Below are 22,485 nucleotides of genomic sequence, written 5' to 3' on the forward strand. Positions count from 1 at the left end.
TAATAAGTCTTCTTCATTAGACCTCATCTTTACATTTTGGGACAATGGCTAAGGAGGGAATTTAAAACAGATTTGAACAGTTGAGAAGATAGTTCAGTAGATAAAACACTTGCCACAAATATGAGGACTGGAATTCTGACCCCTATAACTCAAACAAACCTTAAAAGGCATGGTGGCTACCTGTGTAGGGATCCATGGGGCAAGCTGGCTAGCTAAACTAGCCAGCATCTGTGAGCTTTAGGTGCAGTGAGAGATTCTGTATAAAACAAAACAATAAGATGAAGAGCTATTGAGGAAGACACCTGGTGTCATCTTCTCAGGCATGTGCACATAACACATACACACACGTGTCTCCATACACATACTAACATTTATACACACATGCATACCTCATAGACCCATACATATGAATAAAAACCAGAAGTAAACCCTAAAGTATCCAACTAGACTTGACTACATCTTCTGATAGTTGTATGGGAAAATGCAGATGCAGAATTGTTGTCATCCAGTAAGCAAGCTTCTGTGTCTCTGGAAGTGACCATTCCTGACACAGAGAATGTGTTATTCCCGAGAGGGGGCTAGCTCTTCTTTATATGGTGGAAGGATGGACCCGATATGCAAGGGGTCTCCTCTAGGACAGGAAGTAACTCAATTTCTGTAGGCAGCAATTTTGTCCATTTCATTCATGGTGACATATTTTCCTTCGCCCAGCTCAGGTAAAGCCTTTAATTCTTTCTTTCTTGTTCAGTATCAATTTCCCTTAAATCAAGATGAGTAGAGAAGTAAGTCAGACGTGATTATTGTAACATCCTAATTCTTCAGGATGATTTTTCCTTCAGCCGTTTGCTGCTAATTAGGATTTTTGTCAGGAAGCGAACAGTGGCAGAGAGGTGGAAAGCAGTTAGATCTGAACTCAATTATCAGTCTTATTGTAAGGTTTGAGGAAAGAGAATATGACAACCAATGACGAGCAAGAGTGGATCTCTTGGGTCATCTTCACAGGGTCTCAGCGTCGGGAACTAAATGTCTCCCTTACCAGTCTGTGGACATCTTCTGACTTCAAGGCCTGAACATAGAATTCAAACTGCAATGTTGGAACCTTACCTTAAGCATTCTTGCTCATTTTACAAGGCAAAAAACCCATATTTAAGAAAGCTTATCATGTGTGTATGGCCATATAATACAGATAATAGGTAAACTAAGTCATCTGGTGTCTAGAAAGCTGATTCTCTTATCCTCACTGATATGTGTGGGAAAGCTGCAGAATTTATAACTGACTTATAATTGCAATAGTCAATATAGATACTCTAAGAGCAGAATAAAAATCCTTTCTCCATACGCAATTCCTAACAGCTCATTACGTGGTGAGGTATGGAGTTGTACAAGGGAGCAGGTGTAGTGTGTTAGAAGGATACATAGGGTGGAAAGCTCCTGCTACATCATTATCTGCATCTTCACAGGTTGTTATTAGTGTGTCTTGATCCATTGTTTCCTATTAATAAATCATCATCAGCTTGAGGATTTTTTCTTGACAATCTCATTTTCTCCTTCTTCAGGACTATTTCATGTTCCTGGTGATGTAAGGGCAGACCTTATTCTTGAATGAATTCCCATCTAAATAATTTCTCTTCATTTGAGAGTCCTTTTCCCTTTGAATTCAGCTAACATTTAATGAGAAAAAATTGTCCATTTCTTTGCTTTCTCATTGTTAAACGTGATTATCATAGATGGCAGAGAGTGGTCTTATAGATTCTATCTGCCTTTCGTTAGGAATAATTTAAGAGTGGAATGCAAGATCTCTTTCGTTGAATGACATTTTGCAAAATGAAATCTGGGGCCTCTTGAACTTCATTATAACTTCATGAATATTGGAAAACTTCAAGACTTGGCCGTGGTTTTGAAACTCAGCCAGGAATGTCCTAACAGTATTATAACTTGTACTTCTACAACGCTCTTTCTTCCTCTTGGTTTGAAGCACCTGACCCATCGCTCTTCTCTCTCTCCAGTAATAGGCATCGAAACTGTTAAGTGGATGACTTACTATGTCCATTTTATAAGTAGGAGCCCAAAGTGCCAAGGGAGTGACATGAACTAGCGAAGATCACAGAAGGTGTCTTTCTTTGTGTTCCAAATTTCTCCCTGGAAAAGCTGCATTCACTACCTAGACAACATTTGTTTGCAGTGCATTGTGCTAGACATGTATTCAATGTCAACTTCTGATTCAACTGTCAATCCCAACTCCCATGACCTCCTTTTTTTCTTGTGCCTGCCCACATGACTTCTGCCAAGAAATTCTTCTTACTCCACCACCTCCCAGTATAGGACTCTTGATCTTTGAAGCATATGAGACTTCCAAAATTGCTCTACACTGTAAAAGTAGTAAATCTTTTTGTTTGTAAAGGGGGTTTCTCTGATGGTGTCCAGTAATCAGAATTTAACAAATGAAATTCAAAAGGGCCGGTGATGGTAGTCATTGCAAAATTAAAAATGGCTCCACGATGTTATCACAAGTTTGGTAAACTAATAATGGATTAATTCTTCAATGAAAGGATTTCACTTGGGAGAAATGTTGGTAAAATATTCATTGGACAAAGTAAACAAGGACCATAAGCTAAATATGGAAATGGACAAAGACATCAAGCCAACTTTCTAGTTCCTGGGATTGCTGCCTGCACATGGCTTTGCTTTCTCATGGAACTTGAGGTCTGTGTGCTGTGGCAGATATCCAGATGCATTACTTCCAGCTACTTCCTGCCAAGAAGTTCCTGTTTGAAAGATAAAAGTTAACGATGTGCTTTGATAAATCAGAAACATTTGTGTTTATTTACAATAGGATTAACAAAAGAAAAAAAGATACCTACTTAAAATATTCTACTATAGTAACTATTACCATTATTAATTTCAAACTAGTGAGGGAACAGTCAGGAGGATAAGTATATGGGAAAAGAAAAAAGAGGTTACTCCTAATAATAAAAAAGGGAAAAATTGTCCATATATCATATTGACTGACAGTATGCAAAATTATAGTTTCTGGTGTTGGTCACAATGTGATAAAGTGGGCAGTTAGATGTTCAGCTGATGAGAGTAAGAATGAAATTGTGTTCCTAGGAGAAAAGTCACTAACAACAGTAGGCTGACCCATCCTGTTTGAATTTTGAATGTGCTTTGAGCCTAATCTCTGATGATAGGAGAATGTGAGCTTCACTTTCATAATTTATCGCCTTCCCTGGAACCCGGTGGGCATCTAAGACACAAAGTACTGTGGCTGTGGGCATAGTTGGTGTAGCCACAGCAGCCAGGTCCGTTTAGGAGAGAGGGGCTGGAGACGAATGTCATACATAAATGGTGTCATAAGATGGCCTGAGTGCTCTGTGCTGAAGATGACAGGGGTTTTCTTTCACCCACTGCTTAACACTGGAGGCTCTCTGACCCACTGTGCAAAGTTCAATAAATAACATCCTTTGTCATTGTCAGCTTTACTCAGCCTGCTCATTACAACTTAGCTCTTCCATGTTCACCTGTATCTCCTGTGGTTTTGATTTTTGCCTGCATTATACTGTTAAGGAGCTTCCAATTCTGTCTCCTGTCTTCACTATCTATAGTACCTGTGCCTAATAAGAACCTTAGGTCTCACCACCTCCATGAGACTTTTTGAGAGTCTACAGTGATAGGCTCTTTTTTTCAGAGCTGAACCTCCACTATATCACCTCTTGTATAGTCCAAATAGCACTGAGTTAGACACGTGCAATGCACTTCATGGATCACTGAATGAACAGTTTCCAAAATGATAATGCAATTGTTGCAGTATTAAATTCCTTTTTTTCTGTTGAATAACTTCAATGAATGATCTGACATTGTCATTTTAATTTGATTCTAACAGCTATTAGAAATATCTATTACTTCACATACTGATATATTTATTCCATCAGGGACATGACCATGTGTGACCTTGGATAATTCTCTTCTAATTATACCCAGTCCGTGAACTTAAAACCAAATGTAAGTCTGCTTATGCCTTTAAGGGATTTGAGGAACATTCTTACTTACTGCTTAGACTGAAAGAATTGCCTGAACTTCCCCTTTTCATTTTCCCCCATTTTCATACAGCTCTTTATTTCATCTCTACAGACACGAAGAACTCCTAATTTGACTAATACATTAACGAGACACTTCATTTTATATTACAGTTTTATTCAGCAATCTCAAATGATAGCTTATAGTAATCATATTAGGTTTTATTGGAATGTTATGAAATGTATTGTAGTCACCATCAGTAATAAGCACGCTCAGTTAGATCATCATCCTGTCCCTGAGCTGCCAATCATGCTGTAGAAGAACAATTGAGATAATGTAGGAGGCGACTGTCTGAGTAACTTGTACAGCTACTCAAACTGCACAAACCAAGGCAGACACTGTCCACTCTGGCCCTGCAGTGGTGCATTTTGCTGTTGCCACTAGGGTTAAAGGAAGGCTTCTAGTTGATTTTGGGCCTCAAAATGTCCCACAGAATATCTTTTCCCTTTGTATCCAAGCTACTCTGAGTGTCTATTCCTGGAACCAGCATAGTACTAAACTTCAGGAATCCAAGACAGTAGAAACACACACTACAACACAAGTACATCTTACATGTTGAACAAGCCTTTCCTCTTGAACTAATACAGCTTGAAAAAAAATTGCATGGTGTTCCAACTCTCGGGAGCAGTTGCAAGCATGCCTGGTTATTGTCATTCACTCATAGGTAAGACCAAAGGAAAAATTTTCAGCTTTCATTTTACAGTCCTGTGAGCTTTCAGGACAAAGCTTGGAAATCAATGCCAGGTTTGTTCTCAGAGAAGAGACTTTTAATGGTTTTTCTATTGACCTCACCGCTAGTAAAACCTGTCATCATTGATCAATGTGGCACTGTCAAACTTGCTTTTCCTATTGCAAATATTCCGGAGAATAGACAGAGTAAGTACACATGCCATGGTGCAATTTAATTCTGTAAAGTCCTTATTATTGAGAGTTGAGGATACAAGCCATCTTTATTCTTACTCTTCTGTTTGTAGATATGTAAAATATCAGGGAAGTGAGACCAAAGCCTTTTCTCTAACCTCAGCCAGAATATTTAGACATCTCAGAGTGTCCTTGCTAATGAGGTTCCCCTTCCTCTGTAAGGTCACTTGGAGGAGGCTGCAAAGCATCAAATCTCCTCAAAATACAGAGCGTTGAATACATGCACACAGCTGTTTAACTCAAGTCACATGCAGAAATACATATGTGTGGTAAGAGAATTCCATTTTCAGTGCATTTTACATCTGGAACTAGGGTGATAAGTTACTGGTCTCTGTTATTTATTATTTCACATTCACTTTGTTATTGCTCACCTTGGTTTCTTAGATTTGAAATTTAATGGTCAGATTTCTTTTCTTCCTCATTCAATAGCCAAATTTATTCAGAGTGTCAGACAATTTGTACTCTGAGGGTTAAAAAGAATCATATGAGTAAAATGTAAAATTACAAGGACAAACCACGGGTAACAAAAACATGGTGTTCTATAGAGGCGTAAGAATAACAACAGCTGAAGTCAACTCACTCCTCTCCACTCCACCAGGAGGAGCATGAAGACACATTCCAAGAATAATTCGATGTTCTGAAGAAACTGAGGTCACAAGACTCGTGTCTTGTTTTCTTACAAGCACTCAGAATTCCCCTCACATGACTCCATTCTTGGGCTGTGCTCTAACAATATTGAACATGCACAGTTGTGGAGAGAGAGAGTTGTTGAAGATTATCTTATCTACACTTCAAGTACGAACTTTATGAATAATAATTGATTAGCTTTTTTTTTACCCTCCTCATTTTCTACAGAATCTTATCTGATTAAGGGATGAATCTCTTATTGATCTGGTTTGGAGATTCAAATGGGTACATTGGCAGCTATAGGGAATGGACTCCTGTTTAGTTTTAACCATAAGCCATCGTTGAAGATGGATTTCCTATTATATTAGAATAAGTCTAAGTTTGTCAAAGTGAAAAAGGAATACATGTAAACAAAGTAGCCCTTGGCCACATTTGTGGTTTTCTCTTACATCCACAGTAGAGAATAACCAGACGCCAACAGGGTATAGTTTGACATCTGCTCATTAGTATTTCCATAGGACTGCATCTTGTGATGGAGATATCATCTTAAATGTGTGAACACAGCCGGGCGGTGGTGGTGCACGCCTTTAATCCCAGCACTCGGGAGGCAGAGCCAGGCGGATCTCTGTGAGTTCGAGGCCAGCCTGGGCTACCAAGTGAGTTCCAGGAAAAGGCGCAAAGCTACACAGAGAAACCCTGTCTCGAAAAACCAAAAAAAAAAAAAAAAAAATGTGTGAACACATGGCATTTCAGAAATTAGCATTCCTACAAAGCACTAAAAACAAAAGAAAGAAAGAAAAGAAAACACAATCAGTAGAAATATTGACCCAGAGATGCAAAATTCCAATTGTGCCATATTATCTTTTGATGAGTTTTTGATAATTTTGAGCAAGGTAAGTTTGTAGATGGCTGTTTTCATTCTAGTCATGAAGCATGAACAAGTGATGCTTGGGGAACTCTTTGTGTTGCCCTAGAACGTTTTTGAATAATTTTCTTTCCATTTGGCCCCCAAATTAATATTAACAGCCTGGTTATATCAATGCCTAAAGAACACTTGATTAATCTGATTGTTAATTTAGCCTCCTGTGGTATGTGTTCCTAGAACAGAGGTGTCTTTGAGTTTTTCAAGTACATTTACAATTATGTTCAGAAGGGATACACATGGTAAAGTCTTCGAACTCCCACCAAGACTTGGGAAATGAGTTTATAATTTATCTTGTGGCTAGGTTAGTCCCAGCTTCATAGAATCAAGAATGAGGATTCTTCATGGTGAATCTCTTTTCAAACCATTCTTGTTATGTAAAGTTAACATTAACTTTACATAGCAATGAATAGTATCCATAGTCAAGAGCAATGAAAATAGTCCCATCTGTACAGACGTATCATTTATCTGAAGAAAATCATAACAACCTAATCTTGGGATAAAATGTATAGTTCTCTAAAATTTCAGATGGTCTAAAACAAAGGACAAATTTCATTTTGTACACCAATCACTTGTTTATCACTATGGTGACAGATGTCATGTCTTTCCACATACTGCAGAGTATAATGTCACTCTGTGGCTGCAACTAGGCAGGAGACAGAGGAACATGGTGCTTACTTAGAATGGACAGTTCTAAAGTCAGACAGGCCAGGCGTTAATGTAGCAAATACTACTATTGAGGTGTGTGACCTGGGAAAAGTTATTTGACCCACGTGACCTCTGATTTTTCATCATTAATCACAGTAGGGGAATACCACCCATTCCCTGTCTTGTGCATCAGCCACATTGCTTTTCTCAGGGCCTATGGCATTAGGGTTGATGACTCCTGGGAAGGCATTTTGTCTTGGTTGTTCATATTCATGCTTTTGCCTTTGGATCCAGGCATCTGGGTTTGTCATATTGAAGTGTTTCTTCACATAGATATCTGGTCTCCTGTTTATTGAGTCGGGTTCCCTTCCTTGGTTGATGTTGCACACTCTGGGTCCCTGGTAGAGAGTGCTCAAGTGGGTCACCTGGTTTCACAGAGGAATGTAGACAGGTTAGAAGGAAAGAATGATGGGGCAGCAGGAAAGAATTAGAGGAACTCTGTGTCTACACCAAGAGGCTGAGTCTCTACGGGGTGGAGATGGGCTGAGAGAAGGGGTTCCTGTGGGCAGGCTTCAGCCAGACTAAGGCATCTGGTGAGACCTGGGATGGAGGACAGGAAAGACTTAAATAAAAGTCACCTGCCTGAATCCCAGCCTAGTGTGGCCACTGGGGGCCCCTGGTAGAATGGTTCTGTGGGTTTGACAGGAGTCACAAAGGAATGGAGAGGGGCTAGAAGGAAAAGCTGAAAGGGATTGCTGGGAAAGAACTGGGAGAAGGGCTGGGTAGGCCAATGTCATTCACTGCATTTGTCCTTGTGAGGTGGTACATTAGATAATATATTTAAACCACTTAAGTCCCTGCCACAGAGCATTACAGACTGCTATCTCTTACTACCCGATACTAGACTGAGATATTATGCTAATTCTTAGGCACTTAAGAAAACAGGTATTTTTTCAAAATTTTTTTTTAAAGAAAAGCTGCAAGGAAAATGTGATAAGCTCAAGAAGCACTCACCTTTCCCTGTTGCTGATGTCTTATATTACAGCCTGACATTCGCCAGTTATGAATCAACATTGATACATTATTATTAATTAAACTTCAGACCTTGGATTTTGCCAACTTTTCCTCTCCCCCGCCCCTCAGATTTCTATTCAGGATATCATAACCCATCTTTTTTTCCCCTGTCTTTTTGAGTTCCCTTAGGCTGTGACAGTTCTCAAATGTCCTTTTGTATAAGACTTTGACAGTTTTTAGGAGTATTTTGGGTATTTTATAGAACGTCTTTAAATTTGGGCTTAGCTAATACATGTCTGGCAGGTCATATACCACTCTGTGACCTGCCCGAGAGTCTGGTGCACACTGGGTTCGCACTGATCACATAGGTAAGGTTGTGATTCCCAAGCCTTTCTACTGTGAACCTTCTTAACTTGATAGCCTTTCTTATGCTGAAACCTTTGGAAGCAGGTCACTAATTGCATGCCACATCAAAGAGTGGAGAGTCACATTGTACCTTGCTAAAGGCAAAGTAGCTATTCACATTATTTGCAATTATTTTGTATGGAAGATGTGGGAGCCCGTTTTAAGGTTCCTTGTGGCTTTACCCAGCAGGTCTGGCATAGAGGATGATTAGGGCCATGGGCCTGAGTGCAGGTGTCTGAAATGGTCTGCACTTGGCTGTGCTGGGGGAGGAGGTCTTTTGCTCCACCCCTTGGCGTCTCTATAAATGCCCTGGGGCAGAGACAGTCAGGGCCCGTTGGAAAAGGTTCCAGGCCCTCTCGAGGCTATCCTTTATTTTCTATCCTTTTCTCTCCGCAATATAAATCCTTCTATCTAATATTTCCTGCTGCTCGCACTCAAGAAAACTCTGGGGAGCTATGGGGTTGGTGGGTAAACGCCCCACAGAAAGAGTTGTATTTTCTCCTCCACCAACCTTTATTTCTTCCCACTTATACTTTATTTATATCAGTATAATCAGTTATTTTATATCTTGGATCATATTCCCATACTAAATTGTTGATTTTGTTATTCAGATTGCTTTGGCTTTGGCCACTGGAAGTCTTTTACTTGACTTCATTGTACAGTTTTGGGGAATTTTTCACTTTTCGAGAATACAAACTCCCCAGGCTCACTGTGTGTATTTTCTGTCTCTTCCATGTATCTCTTTTAAATAAAAGTATTTAAAGGTTTATTTTTGTTTTATTTTACACGTATTTGTATTTGTGTTTTGTCTGTACATGTGTCTATGTTCCATACGTATGCCTGATGCCCATGGAGGAGAGAAGAGAGTGTCGGATGTCATGAAGCTGAAGTTACAGATGATTGTGAGTCACCATGTGAATGCTGGTAGTCCAAGATCCTCTGGAAAAATAGCCAGTGATCTTAACCACTGAGCCATCTCCCCAGTCCCACCTCTAAATCATCAATTGGTTTTCTCTTCCAAAGAGAGAGTGTGTGTGTGTGTGTGTGTGTGTGTGTGTGTGTGTGTGTGTGTGCATGTGTATGATATTAGAAGCCAAGATTTGAGTACTGGGTGTGTTTAAAGCTTTGACGGTGCTTTTTCTTTAGTGTGCATTACTAGGGAATGTATATATATATGAAGCCAAATATAGGGCTCAGTGATTAAGAGTGCTTGCTGCTGCTCTTGCAGAGAACCAGGCTTCAGTTCCTAGCCCACAATCAACTGCATCCTCAGTTCCAGGGACTGGCACCCTCTTCTGACTTCTGCAGGCAACTAGACACAAGTATGCACACATACACAGACACAGAAACACACAGGTACATATATATTAAAATTTTGAAGTATTTAAAACCACATGTAGACATTGCTATATAAATTCATAAGCTTTTATTAAATTCATGCTGATTTCTCCAGGTCTATTCTCATATCGTATAGTTTATTCTAACTATATTGTTTGCTTCTCTATAGCCTCTGATTCCACCAGTGATACACCCTGCTTATACCATCTGCCATTGATTAATTTATTTGTTTAACCTTGTTATACGCATGGACAGCGATTTCAGATTTGTTAACACATGTCCCATGAGAAGCAATTTCCTTCTACTAGAGTAGAATAATGCTTACACTCCCTTTCTGAGTATAATTTGAGCAGATTTGGATCAGCCCCGTGACCTCTCAAGGTGATCCTTCTTAGTATAGAATTATATTTGGCTTTCTTGTTTCTGTAAATATTCTCCTCACGGCCTGAGCTGAGTGGTTGGCATATCCAAATGGATTTGCATGAAGTCTAGACCCTGCATGTGTTTTATTGATAGTTTCTGCCTAAGAGCTCTTTGTCTATGTGTTCTTGACAATATTGATCTTAGACGCTACTTTATTAATTTCTGTGACAGTTATTGACTAAATCTTACTAGCAATGAGTTTTTATTAGGCCCTTGGGAATTCCAAATTTGATTTTTTCAAGAGATGCTGTTAGGAGACATCACAGAAAAGGGACCATGACCATGGCTTTCAAGAAATCCCAAGAGTTGTGACATGGGGACAAGGTGGTGTCATAGTTTACCTAGACTGATAAATCCATAACAATATTAATGTAAAATATCAACAAATAATCTCCTGTAGCAATCAGTCTGAATTGAAAAGTCACAGTATAACTTACTCCAAGATGTAGCAGGCATGTAATAAACCATGTGTCCTGTATTTAAATACTAAAATCTCCAGTAAATGGCAGCCTTCTGTGCTTCCAGTTAACCCATCTGACTTACAAATTACAGGAATAAAACCCTAAAGAGTATGAAATGTGTTAATATGTCTCAAATTATATTTTTATGTATATGGATTGGTCAGTTTATAAATACTATATTGTACTGGTCAAAAGCCCATCACCAAGCTGAATTTAGAATGCCAATGTCATATAGAATTGATGCTTGCATTTTTATAATAAAGATGACCCTATGTTAGTTACCAGAGCTGTTCTGTTAAACCATGCGGAAAGCAGTCAGAAGTTAGACTTTTCACCCACATAAGTAGAGTTTTCACCCACAGGGCTTAAAGTTCAGCCAAAGCCACTCTCTCTGTTTAAGTCACACTGTTAAAGTCACTCAATCTATGTCACTGCAGTATTAAAGTAGGGCGTCTAAAAAGAACAACCTGCTGATAGAATATCAAAGAAGAAGGTCAGAGCATTAATCCGTGGGCTCCCCAATGCCTAGAAGACAGCATTCGTCCTATTACCACCTGTAAAGAAATAGGGTGGTGCTACATGCGTAGACCTGCTTCCTTGGCACATAGGAGAGACCAAGAAAGGAACAGAGCAGCAGGTTGTGGATGAAGGAGCTGGTTCCTGGTGTGTTTTAACAACAGACAGACTTCCCACACTCAACAAAAGCTGCCAGCTCTCTGTAATATACTCCATCTCTACAAAGAGCTGCCAAGCACTTTCTGCAAATCTGCGAAGATTTTACTCCAGGGGGTGTGGTTTGCAACTCTATGATGCCCTCCTCTGCCCTATCAATAATAAAAGCAAAGGCACAGCAAGCTGCCCTGTTTTCTCTCTTTAGAGTCCCACAGTTCAGCTGAATACTACAGCTGATCCTCAGGATACTTAAACACACCCGCAATTGTCCTTACTTGTTATTCACACGCACCGTAATTTTTTGAAATATGAATTAACTAAATGCAGTGGCGTCGTCAGGGAACTGAGGCTTACCGTATATTATCTTCAGCCTGTGAGAGGCCTGCTATTTCCATGCCATGTAATGGACAAGTTTCTGCCTCAACAGATTGCGAGGATGTACTTAGAAAGGTGTCTGATTGTTCCCATGTGGAGAACAGGTGGGATTTAGCAATAGGAAGTCAACTAACAATCACAGTGATAGCATAGACTTGACTAAAGGATCTTCCTTTTCTTCTCTCCAGTCCCACATAGGAGTTCATTTTTACGTTTTAATACAAGGAATAGAAAATCGGGGGAAGTCATATTTTTCCGTGATATTAGCAGAGAGAATCCTTATGCGATGAGAAAAATGTAGTATCAGGGGAAACAAAGCATTCACAGCTCCTAGACTTGAACATGTGTAAGACTAGGCTATTCTGAATCTTATCATACATTCTCTTGGGAAAAGGTATATAGAGAATTTAGCAGCCTAAGCCTTTAAGCCAAATTGAGGGCACCGTATACTTGGAAGTTGGTATTTTTAAAATGGCCTGATTAATCTTCCTTCAATAAATCTGCTACTTGGCAATGCAAAGGGACCTGAATGTCATCTTCTTCACTTGAATTGTTAACAATAGAAAATAATCATGGGCCTTTCTATGTCACTCTGAATGACACTGTATCAAATTGTATATTGAACATATGACACTGTCAAAGAAAATGAAGCAGTGGAGAGACAAGTGCCAAGACACTGAAAGAATTTTCCCCGCAGGGAGACATGTATTTAGTAATAGTTCCGAGAATTCTCCCTATTTTATGAGAAAGTAAAATATTGCTTATTGTATTCACCTTCTTAATTTGAAGTAAGTGTCAAGGACCTAGATTTGAAAGAATCCATGCTACTAGTCTTACAGGCATCCTGGTGAGAACGAATTAATAAAATGCCAAGTCCAGGCACAACAAAATTGCTTTGATTGGAACTAGTATTTCCATATATTGTTTATATTTTGCAACGTCAGACACTTAAAATAGGTCAGTATTATTTAAAAATGCAGAACAAATACACATTAAAGTTGTTTTTTTGTTTTTTGGTTTTTTTTTTTTTTTTTTTTGCTTTGCTTTGCTATAAATATCATACTGTTTGTAATGTGGCCTAGCCAGTTACTGGACAGGTCTGCTGCATGCATGCACAGTTCTACTTGGCAGGAAAGAGCTTCACATGTACATTATACCTGTCTTGCTAGTCATGAGTTATTGAACATTTCAGAACTGGGATCTTAGAGGGCTCACCAATGGACTTCCTTCCTAAATCTGCTTCCGAACAAGTAGATCTGAAGCAGGCTGATTAAACACCCATTTTATAAACAATGTCAGTGTACAGAATAATTGAAAAACTTGGTAAAATTAGAATTCATAAGTAAATTCAGCCAATCTTGTTGATCTATGCCCATAATCCCAGTGCTGGAGAGGCCAGTCAGGATCAGTTGTTCACAGTCAAGACCTTGTCTCAAAGACAAACAGTGATAAACAAGTAAGTGAAATTTATCAAGGTTCCAGGATACTGGGACTGCTATTCAAATACCAATAGTATATTTGCACACGAACAGAAAACAGAGTTTTAAAAGTTTACCAATTGGAGTGGAACCAGAAAGTCAAATACTTGGAGACTGCACCATCAAAGGGATGAAACATGGGTAGGATACATGAGGGAGGTCCTATGTAAGCATATGTCTTCTGAAAATACCTTGTGCTGATATCTTATAGCAGGTACATAGATATGTACATATGTGAAAATTTATTTACCTGCATAGTAAGGACTTCTGCATTTTACTGGAGGTGAGTCCATTCCCAATGAGAAAGTTTTGAGTTTTTGTTTTATTTGAGTCAAGGTTTCATGATGTAACCCAGTCTGGCCTGGAATTTACTACACAGCACAGCTGAACCTTGAACACTCAGTAGTCCTGCGTCAGCCTCCCGAGCTCTAGGATTATGGCGTGAGCTATCTTGTGTGGCTAAAAGTTTTGAAAAAGTTAAGAAAAACTGGCAGAAAAAAATCTAAGCTAATGGGGACCTGTGTTAGTTGGGCACCTACCCACAAATGACTTTTAGACATTGACCCTAGAACTGGACAGGCTAATCTATCCAGTCGCCAGTGCCACTTAAAAAAACACAGACCGCAGATTTACAACCTCCACAGGCCAGAGAACCAGTCCCAGCTAAAGAGAAACAGCAGACCCCTTTCCTCACTCTGCCCACAGAGTGAGAGGTGAAAGAACACAAGGTAGAGGAAGGCCACTCATCCCAGCACAGCTTGACTTTCCCTAAGTGTCTGTCTTCTCCTGCAAGAGGTGAAAAAGGTAACACAGGTGACGATCTCCACCAACCACAGCGACCAGTCAATGGAGCTGGTGCAGCGCTGTGGAGGGAGTAAAGGGGTCAGAACTTCAGTGAGATTATCTACCTCAAGGGTACTATAAGGCTAGGAAATGGAGGCCAAGTTCTATGACTTACTGGAAGTGTGTTGTTTCTGGGAAGTGCCAGGGCTGCCTCTACATCCAGCTGTGCAGGTGCCTAGTCCGGAATTCCTTTGATTACACCATTGTGCTGGATAGCCGATCTGAATATCAATGACTGCTGTCAGTGACGACTGAACATCAATGACGAACTACTGGTCCTTTGCCCAAGCACCAGAGCACCTTGATTCCGAATGTTCAATGCAGATTCCCAAGCCCATGGAGGCCTGTGTGCCACTGACTCCAGGAGCAATTTATAGTGTTTGTCGTGTGCCTGCAACAAGAACAAGATTACTATTTAGAACTGAGGTAGTTATTTTCACAGTCCTCCTTGAAGCCGGCAGGCAGGTATTCTTTTGAAGGTAAATAAAAACACCGGCAATCTCAATTATTTGACTCTATTTAGTGTATTCTAAAAGGTGGTGGTTTAATGACCTCCTGGTAGTCTATAACAATTAATGCACCACAGAAAATGAAACATGAAATCCCCTTCTCACAAATAACCTGAGACTAGTGTTATGAAAAGGCAGTAAATCCCAGGGAAGGGAAATAAATGCTTTTACCTTCCCACCAAATGATCATGTTGTTAGTTTTCGATTCTTAATTCACTGTTACTGGAAATATATGATCTTTGGAGTACTTGGAAAACAAACAAACAAACAAACAAACACATTCTACATAGAACACATAGTTACTTAGATAAGTAGATGTGATATATATATATATATAGGTATAGATGACAGATAGATAGATGATATAAAGAGATATAGATGATAGATAGATAGATAGATAGATAGATAGATAGATAGATAGATAGATAGACAGATAGTGAGATAGCTAGACAGACAGACATGATAAATCTCTGCAATATGATCTAATCTGGAGCAGTTGTGACAAAGCAAATGTCCTTTCTTGTATAAGCCAAATATTAGCTCACTATAGTGGAGCCAATTGGGTTGAGCCTGGGCTAGTAGCTGAAGAGAGAGTTCTCATTGACTGTAGCTGCCCCTTTCACATGCAGAGCCAGTAGACTAGGACGACAGGGAGACCTGTGTGCTGTTAGGTTTATTTGGCAGAGCGTGAATGATTTACCTTGCAAACATTGCTTAGAAACATTGTCAAGGTTTCTAGGTCTGTCTATGACAAATTCTGGCAGGCTGGGCTTCTCTGCCATAGTATGCTGCTGACAGATTGAGTGCCAGGGCTTCTCACTAGTAGGGCATCTGTGCACATCTGGAATAATCCAAGGGAGACACACTAAACTGGGCTTAGAAAGATTTTGGTACATAGCACAATGGCCTGCCCCCTGCCTCCTGTGTAAACTTCTGTACCTGCCCCATGTAGCCACTGAGCATAACTGAAAGAAGAAAGGCATTTGGATCCATATCACACCCTGCTCTTTCCTCACCTATAAAGTGGGAAGGTTAATGTCCATCTGGAAGATTTCATTTACTGAGTGTTATTATAACATATGCTCAAAATCAGTAGCTGTTATATTATTATATACTTGTCATTAAAATTAAATAAACACAAAATTAATCAAAACTAATGAAAATATTCTACTGACTATATAGTATAATTGCATGCGTTTGTATTTACCTATGCATATACATAAATCATACCCATATTATGATCATTAAATATGATCACAGCCTCCAAAACATGTATCAGTTGCCCCAGCCTGCCTTCTTCACACTTGCATTCTGGAACAATTATGATTCCCACTCACTTTCATCCTGAAAAGAAATGACCCACTTTGGATAAGTTATGCGATCGCCCTACGTAAGAATCAAAAAGACAGCACCGATTTCACAGACATCCGAGAATAGAGTCTGCCTTGGTGCTGATGAGTGAAGCACAACTAGACAACCATTGGGTTAAGACAGGTTTTACTGGGGATACCAACAGACCTCAGTCACCTTATTTCAAAGACCTGGCAACTTTTGCAAGGAGTATCTGTACTTTCTGCCTAATCCAAAGCTATGCACTCCATTCTGTGTGGTTTGATTTTCAAATGCCCCCTTGACCTATCTTACTCTTGGAACATTTTCTTTCAGTCTGGCAAATAGTGCTTAAACAAAGTCCACTCCTAACATGGACCTCTCAAGCATTTGGAAGATGGATTTGAGCTGAATCCATCATTTGCACCTCACCCTCAGGGTTGATATACAAATATTTGTCTCAATTTTCAACTTCATCTAAATAGACCATTCCTTAAATAGAAGTCTAGGAATTTCTATTTTTATTCCAAGTTCAACATCAAAGTCAACATTCGTTACTGTTCCTTCTGGAGGTTCTAATCTAGACTTTCTACATACCTTCAGCTAGCTCTTAGTGTGAATCTGAAGAACCAAGTCCAAGGTCACTAAAGTATGCTGGTGAGATAGTCAGAGTCGATTTTGTTTTCCAAAAGTGTTACTTTTATTTCACAAAGCCCAAATGGTCTCTAAATTTCTCATGCATATCTGTGTCCTAAAAGAAGATTTCCAACATAGAGCTCAGCTCTAACACTACAATGATATAAAACTAGCTGGAAGCTGGGGAAGTTTTATTCACCTGTAACAGGGTAGAAAGGTTTGCAGGGCTTTCAAAATTCACAAGTAACAAAGCCTGTGATTCACAAGTAAACAGGGCTAAATTTGATGTAGAGTATGACTTCTCCACCATGAAATACTTTAGCAGAGTGTCTGCTGATTGACAAATGTGTTTTAAACATAATTCTTCTTTTATGTCGCTAGAGATGACAATACAGGGGGAGTCATAAAAACAAACCATCAGAGACTTGACATTGTACAAACTGAATTACCATGAATTATAGATCATCATAACAGATGCAAAAATCCTTTTCCTGTGCCACAAGATAGGGAGGTTTGCATATGAGTACCTGCAAAAGAAAAGGGAATTCTTTCCATTGCTCCTTGATGATTTACTTATGAAATTCTTTTGTTTTCACCTTAATACTGTTTGCTTTATAACTCATAAAATATTTACTGAATAAAGAAGGGGAAAGGGAAAATGCTGTTTTCAGACAGAATATAGTACAGTGGGTTATAAGTACAAAGTGGACACTGCTTTTGCCAATGGCATGATCCCTTTCGGTGTCTGAAGCCCTAAACTGTACCGAGCATTGGGTGTGTAGCCCTGATTTGTACAGAGCATTGGGTGGTTAGCCCTGATTCGCACTGAACAATGAGTGTTGTAGCCCTGATTTGCGTTGAGCTTTGGGTGTGTATCCCCAATTTGCACTGAGCGTTGAGTGCATAGCCCTGATACGATTCATGCTTGTGACCTTGGCAGTGATTTGTTTTTGTTGTTACAGGCAATGAAAGCTTAGAAGAAAACTACGTCCAGGACAGTAAAATGGGGTTTGTCATCAATGCCATCTACGCCATGGCGCACGGGCTTCAGAACATGCACCATGCTCTTTGTCCTGGCCACGTGGGCCTCTGTGATGCCATGAAGCCCATCGACGGCAGGAAGCTCCTGGATTTCCTCATCAAATCCTCCTTTGTTGGTGTGTCTGGAGAGGAAGTGTGGTTCGATGAGAAGGGGGATGCTCCTGGAAGGTAAAGGATCTCTATCTGCATGACCCCTGAGCCAGACAGGTGGACTAGGGTTCCATGGTTTAGGGGCGTTGAAAATAAATTCACCTAGACATAAAATTAGAGATGTAACTAAGACCACACTACTTTTGAAAATATCAAAATACTTCATGTTTTACCCTAAGAACCCTGCACCCTCACACCAAAAAATCACCTGGCCTTTCCCTCAGGATTCTTGAGACCTTCTGAAAACATTCTACCTGGATAGTAGGACCTTAGCAAGCACTGCGTGCACGTGCCAGAACCATTCACATTGGTGGACACAGTGCTATTATCCTCGTGAAAGATTATGCATATTATACATGATTAATACTATGTGACAAAAACCAAACCCTGCATATTACACCCTTTTTTTTTTCAGGCTAACACATATTTCTGTTTGGATGTCTCAAAAGAAGAAAGACTTGGGGGTTTGGGGACTGGAATTTGGTTTGTAGTGGCTCTCCGAAATAAAAAATTAAGCGAATAGAAAAGGAAATAATATATATAATATATATATATATATAATATATATATAATTTTCCTTTGAGTCATTTTACACACAATCTGTTTTGCAGCATTTGTTCTGATGCCTTCAGTGCGCTCATACATAGTGGATGGCCCATAGTAAATGTGTTCTCTGTCAATATTAGCTGTATGCATTCATACAGATTTTCCTCAGAAAGAGATCATAAGAATGGCAGAGGAGTTAAAATCTGTAGCAGGAAGGCAAAAGGCCCTGAGCCTATAGATGATGCCATGTGCCCATCACACAGGTCCTGCTACATTCCAGAGTTGGTTTTTACAGACTTAGAGATTCCTAGGGAAACATGTTTTATGCTAAGGTGAAACATCAAATTATTTATGTCTTGTGATTCTTGGTGCATTAACTTCCTTCACTGACAGATAATGAAGTAAGTAAGTAAGCCTGTCACTAAAAGTCACAGAGAGCAAAAGATGACTCTGGGGTTTGCAAATGCCTTGCCACACCATGCTGCTTTTTATCTAATCCTAAAAATAGGCAAAATTGCTGGAAGCTTTCTTTGTGTCATGATAGAAGTACCGTGAGAGTCTTTGCATGGAGGTGACAAGTTCTACCCAGAGAATCCTTTTTGTGGGCTAGTGAAATCTCCCCCGTAAAATCCAACAGCTCAGTGCAGGATAAATGATATGTCTTTGTCAACAATTAAAACCAGGTACTACAGGATTCCTTCCAAGATGCCAGTTAGGTGGGAACAGATGATAACTGGAATGTGAGTGGGATGGATACTCCAGGGCCTGGGAATGTACGGCTCTAAGTACCTTAGGAAATGGTATCAGGAGTAACATAAAGGGTTTGAGATTCAGAAGAGAGATGACCCACCCATCTAATCCCACTCTTATAATCCTGAGTCCACTGGAAATGAGGTTTGGTAGAGGGTCAGACTTGTACTGTAAACCATCCTCCATGATCCCAAACAGCAATAATAATAATAATAATAATAATAATAATAATAATAATAACAACAACAACAACAACAACAACATCAACAACAGAACTACAAAACACATCCGGAATTTACTTAGTGTTTAATTAGCACAGGGCTGGAGAATTTTCACACTCAGTAAATGCACATTTCCTCACTCTTTTTCTCTTTATAAGTCATCCAGATCATAAGACAGCAACTCAGCTTCTATGTCCTCCATCTTTAATTACATGTTAAACTTCCAGGTCTTCCCCAGATCCCTTGTCAGCGATCATTTCCTCCTGCGTGAGACTGGTCAGCTTAATCAGTTCAATTCCTCCTCACATCACCTCCCTTGGGCGTCTAGCTCCTGTCATAATATCACATGCTTTTGGTCCCTCTGGGAATTATTTTAGTCAATCATCACATAACATACACTGAATGCAGTGAGATTTCATGTGGGTGTGATTTACATAAGGATATTTCAAATAAAATGCAAGGACATATCAGGAGGGAACCCTGGGGTAAAGGGGGTGGGCTATGTTTATTATGTACATGTTAGTACTGGAAACTTTTTTCCCATAAGCCTGCATACCTCCCTTGATATCTTCTAAGTAGTTTTGCTATTGTTTTTCCTCCAGCATTTAGAACTTTTTTAAAAGGTGTTTTCATAAGAAAATATTGTGAAATTTTCAGTTTCCAAATGCTAATGAAGTGTGAACTGGTTTTCTTTATGAAAGAGCGAATGAGGAGGTGCTAATATGAGTCTCAGGAAGTGATTTATAGGGGGAGGATGGCTTAAGCTGGCAGCTTGCAATGCCATCATTAAGCTTATGAGGAAGCATCCCATTCTAAAGTGGATAGAGTGCAGAGATTAATGGGGAAAAATAGAAAGACTCAAATTGAACAGTCACAACAGGTTCATAGTCATGCATTCAGAATGTAAAGGTAGTGGAGGTGTAGATTATTCATTGACCTCTAGATGAGTGTGAGCCATGAGCTCACAATTAACAACCACTTAACCCTCACTCAGAGCTACTTTGAAACATTCTGGTAAGCCTCAGCAACAAGGGGAATCATAAGTATTAGCCAAAAACCAGAGCAGCAAAAGATAAATAATGAACTCAGGGCACACTCGTAAGTTTTCCCCACTAGGCAAGGGGAAAGTTCCTTTATTTTCTGTAAGCTGCTTGTCTTTCAGGAAGCTGCTATTTGTAGAAACTGTTAGAATCTGGATGTGAATAAGCCTCGGGTTACCCTATGGGTGACAGGACACATTCGCACATTAAGAACAGGCAAAACAATGCCAGTAAATGATTAGTTATTGTCTAGATAAGAAAGTAGGCCAAGTACAACCAATAGATTTCAGAAGACAACACAGAGCTGATAGGCAGTAGCTGTCCATAGTACTGAGAATGAGACTGAGTCTGACACAGGTTCAAAGAGAAAAGTATTCCGGGATGAATAAAGCAGGGGGATGGGGGTCTGGTGGGACAGAAGATTGCTCAGGAAGAGGTCTATGTGCTGGTTAATCGCCATCTAGTTCCTTCGGTCAAACATAAGGAGAGAGAGCCATGATGGCTGATGTTCTAGCGCAGGAGGTTAAGGACCGTACAGAGCTCTGCAGACAACAATCCCTCTGGAGATCCAGTAAGAAGAAGCCAAGTATAGAGCTTAGGTAAAATACTGTATTAGTTAGAGAAGGAAAAAAAAAAGAAAGACCACTTAGAGAATTATCAGAAGTGAATGGCTATGCCAACAGAAATGTCTTCCTGTTTTTTGTTTGTTTGTTTGCTTTTTTTGGTGTAATAGAACTAGTCAGTATATTAACATGTTCCTAGAAATAGAACTATGAATGATGTTAGCAATGCTTCAAATGCATTCTGAGTCTTACCTTTGGGGCTGTATGAGGTGCCATCTGTCCTGTGGTTTATGAAGAGTAGACATTTGGTGGACCCAATCCAGAAGGCTAGGAAACCTAACTGAGACCAAGGCACCAGCAGGTTTGGGGTCTGGCAAAGGCCTGCTTTCTGAATCATGAATGGTCTCTTCTAATGGTGTCCATATGTACTAGAAAGGCAAGAGAGATTTCTCAAGCTGCTTTTGCAGAGGTAAGAATCTCAATCCTGAGGGCTCCTTCCTTGTGACCCTGTCATTGCCCAATCACTTCGGAATAAGGGTCTTGGCACATGAATTTGGGGAATATGTAGACATTCACATATAGGACCTATGCATGTTCCCCAATTACAAAGTAGCTTCTGACATGTCTTAGGTGCCCACATCCATATAAGAACCCCAAGGAGTTTGCAGAGATTAGTGACACTCCTAAGCAGTATAGCTTACTATTAAAATGTAAAACAAGGCTCCAGTTTACACATCCTGATGACAAGTCCTCTGCTCTGTCCATCGTATTGTTAACTGTCTGACACTGTAGCCCTAGGGGAAAATATCTTCTGCCTCCCAGAAAGTATTTTGGTTGCAGTAAACATTTCTTGGGGGGACAAAAGACAACAGAAAAAACGATAGGTACACAGCCCCCCCTTACTCCAGGAAGGTTTCACCATTTTGTGCAGCATGGGAAGCTTCTGAAATAGTTGACACCAATTGCTCAGATCCACAGGTGCTTGTCTCAACCAGGGAAGAGATACTTTTGAATGTCAATGTACAAAATCATAAATTGGCTTGCAAGATGGCTCTAGAGGTCAGAGTGCTTACTTGATAAGCAAGAAGATCTGAGTTCACATTCCTAGCACACATTTAAAACAGCAGGAACAGTTACTCATAATTGTAGCCCCAACATGGGAGGTTACAGACAGGAAGATCCTGGGAGCTCACTGGCCAACGGATGTAGCCAAAATGATGAACTTCTAATTCAATGAGAGACCCTGCCACTAGGCAGCAAGACAGAGATTGATAGAAGAAGACAGAAAATGTCGTATTCCAGACTACACAAGTGCACATGGGCACCACCCATGCATTCATGTTCATTTACCACACATATATGGAGCAGGCACAACATATAATACACACTTACATCACACAACACACCCGTTAAATCCTTAACCTCTTTGTGAATTAAAGATGCTCTTTCCAGGTTCCTTGTTTCGTTTGTACTTAGTAATTCTAAGCCTTGTAATACCT

The 22,485-nt window shown here is 39.8% G+C and overlaps 1 protein-coding gene across 2 annotated transcripts in view; it reads left to right on the forward strand.

Annotated features, from left to right (window-relative positions):
- The window catches only part of Grm1 (glutamate metabotropic receptor 1), a 360,861-nt gene that overhangs the window by 284,448 nt on the left and 53,928 nt on the right, over nucleotides 1-22,485 (forward strand). For both annotated transcript variants that reach the window (XM_059272378.1, XM_059272379.1), the window contains exon 4: nucleotides 17,638-17,884. In XM_059272378.1, coding sequence (XP_059128361.1) covers nucleotides 17,638-17,884 — 247 coding nt within the window. The remainder of the gene's footprint in view (nucleotides 1-17,637; nucleotides 17,885-22,485) is intronic.

Source organism: Peromyscus eremicus, chromosome 8b (genome assembly GCF_949786415.1).
Source record: "Peromyscus eremicus chromosome 8b, PerEre_H2_v1, whole genome shotgun sequence".
Taxonomy (NCBI): domain Eukaryota; kingdom Metazoa; phylum Chordata; class Mammalia; order Rodentia; family Cricetidae; genus Peromyscus; species Peromyscus eremicus.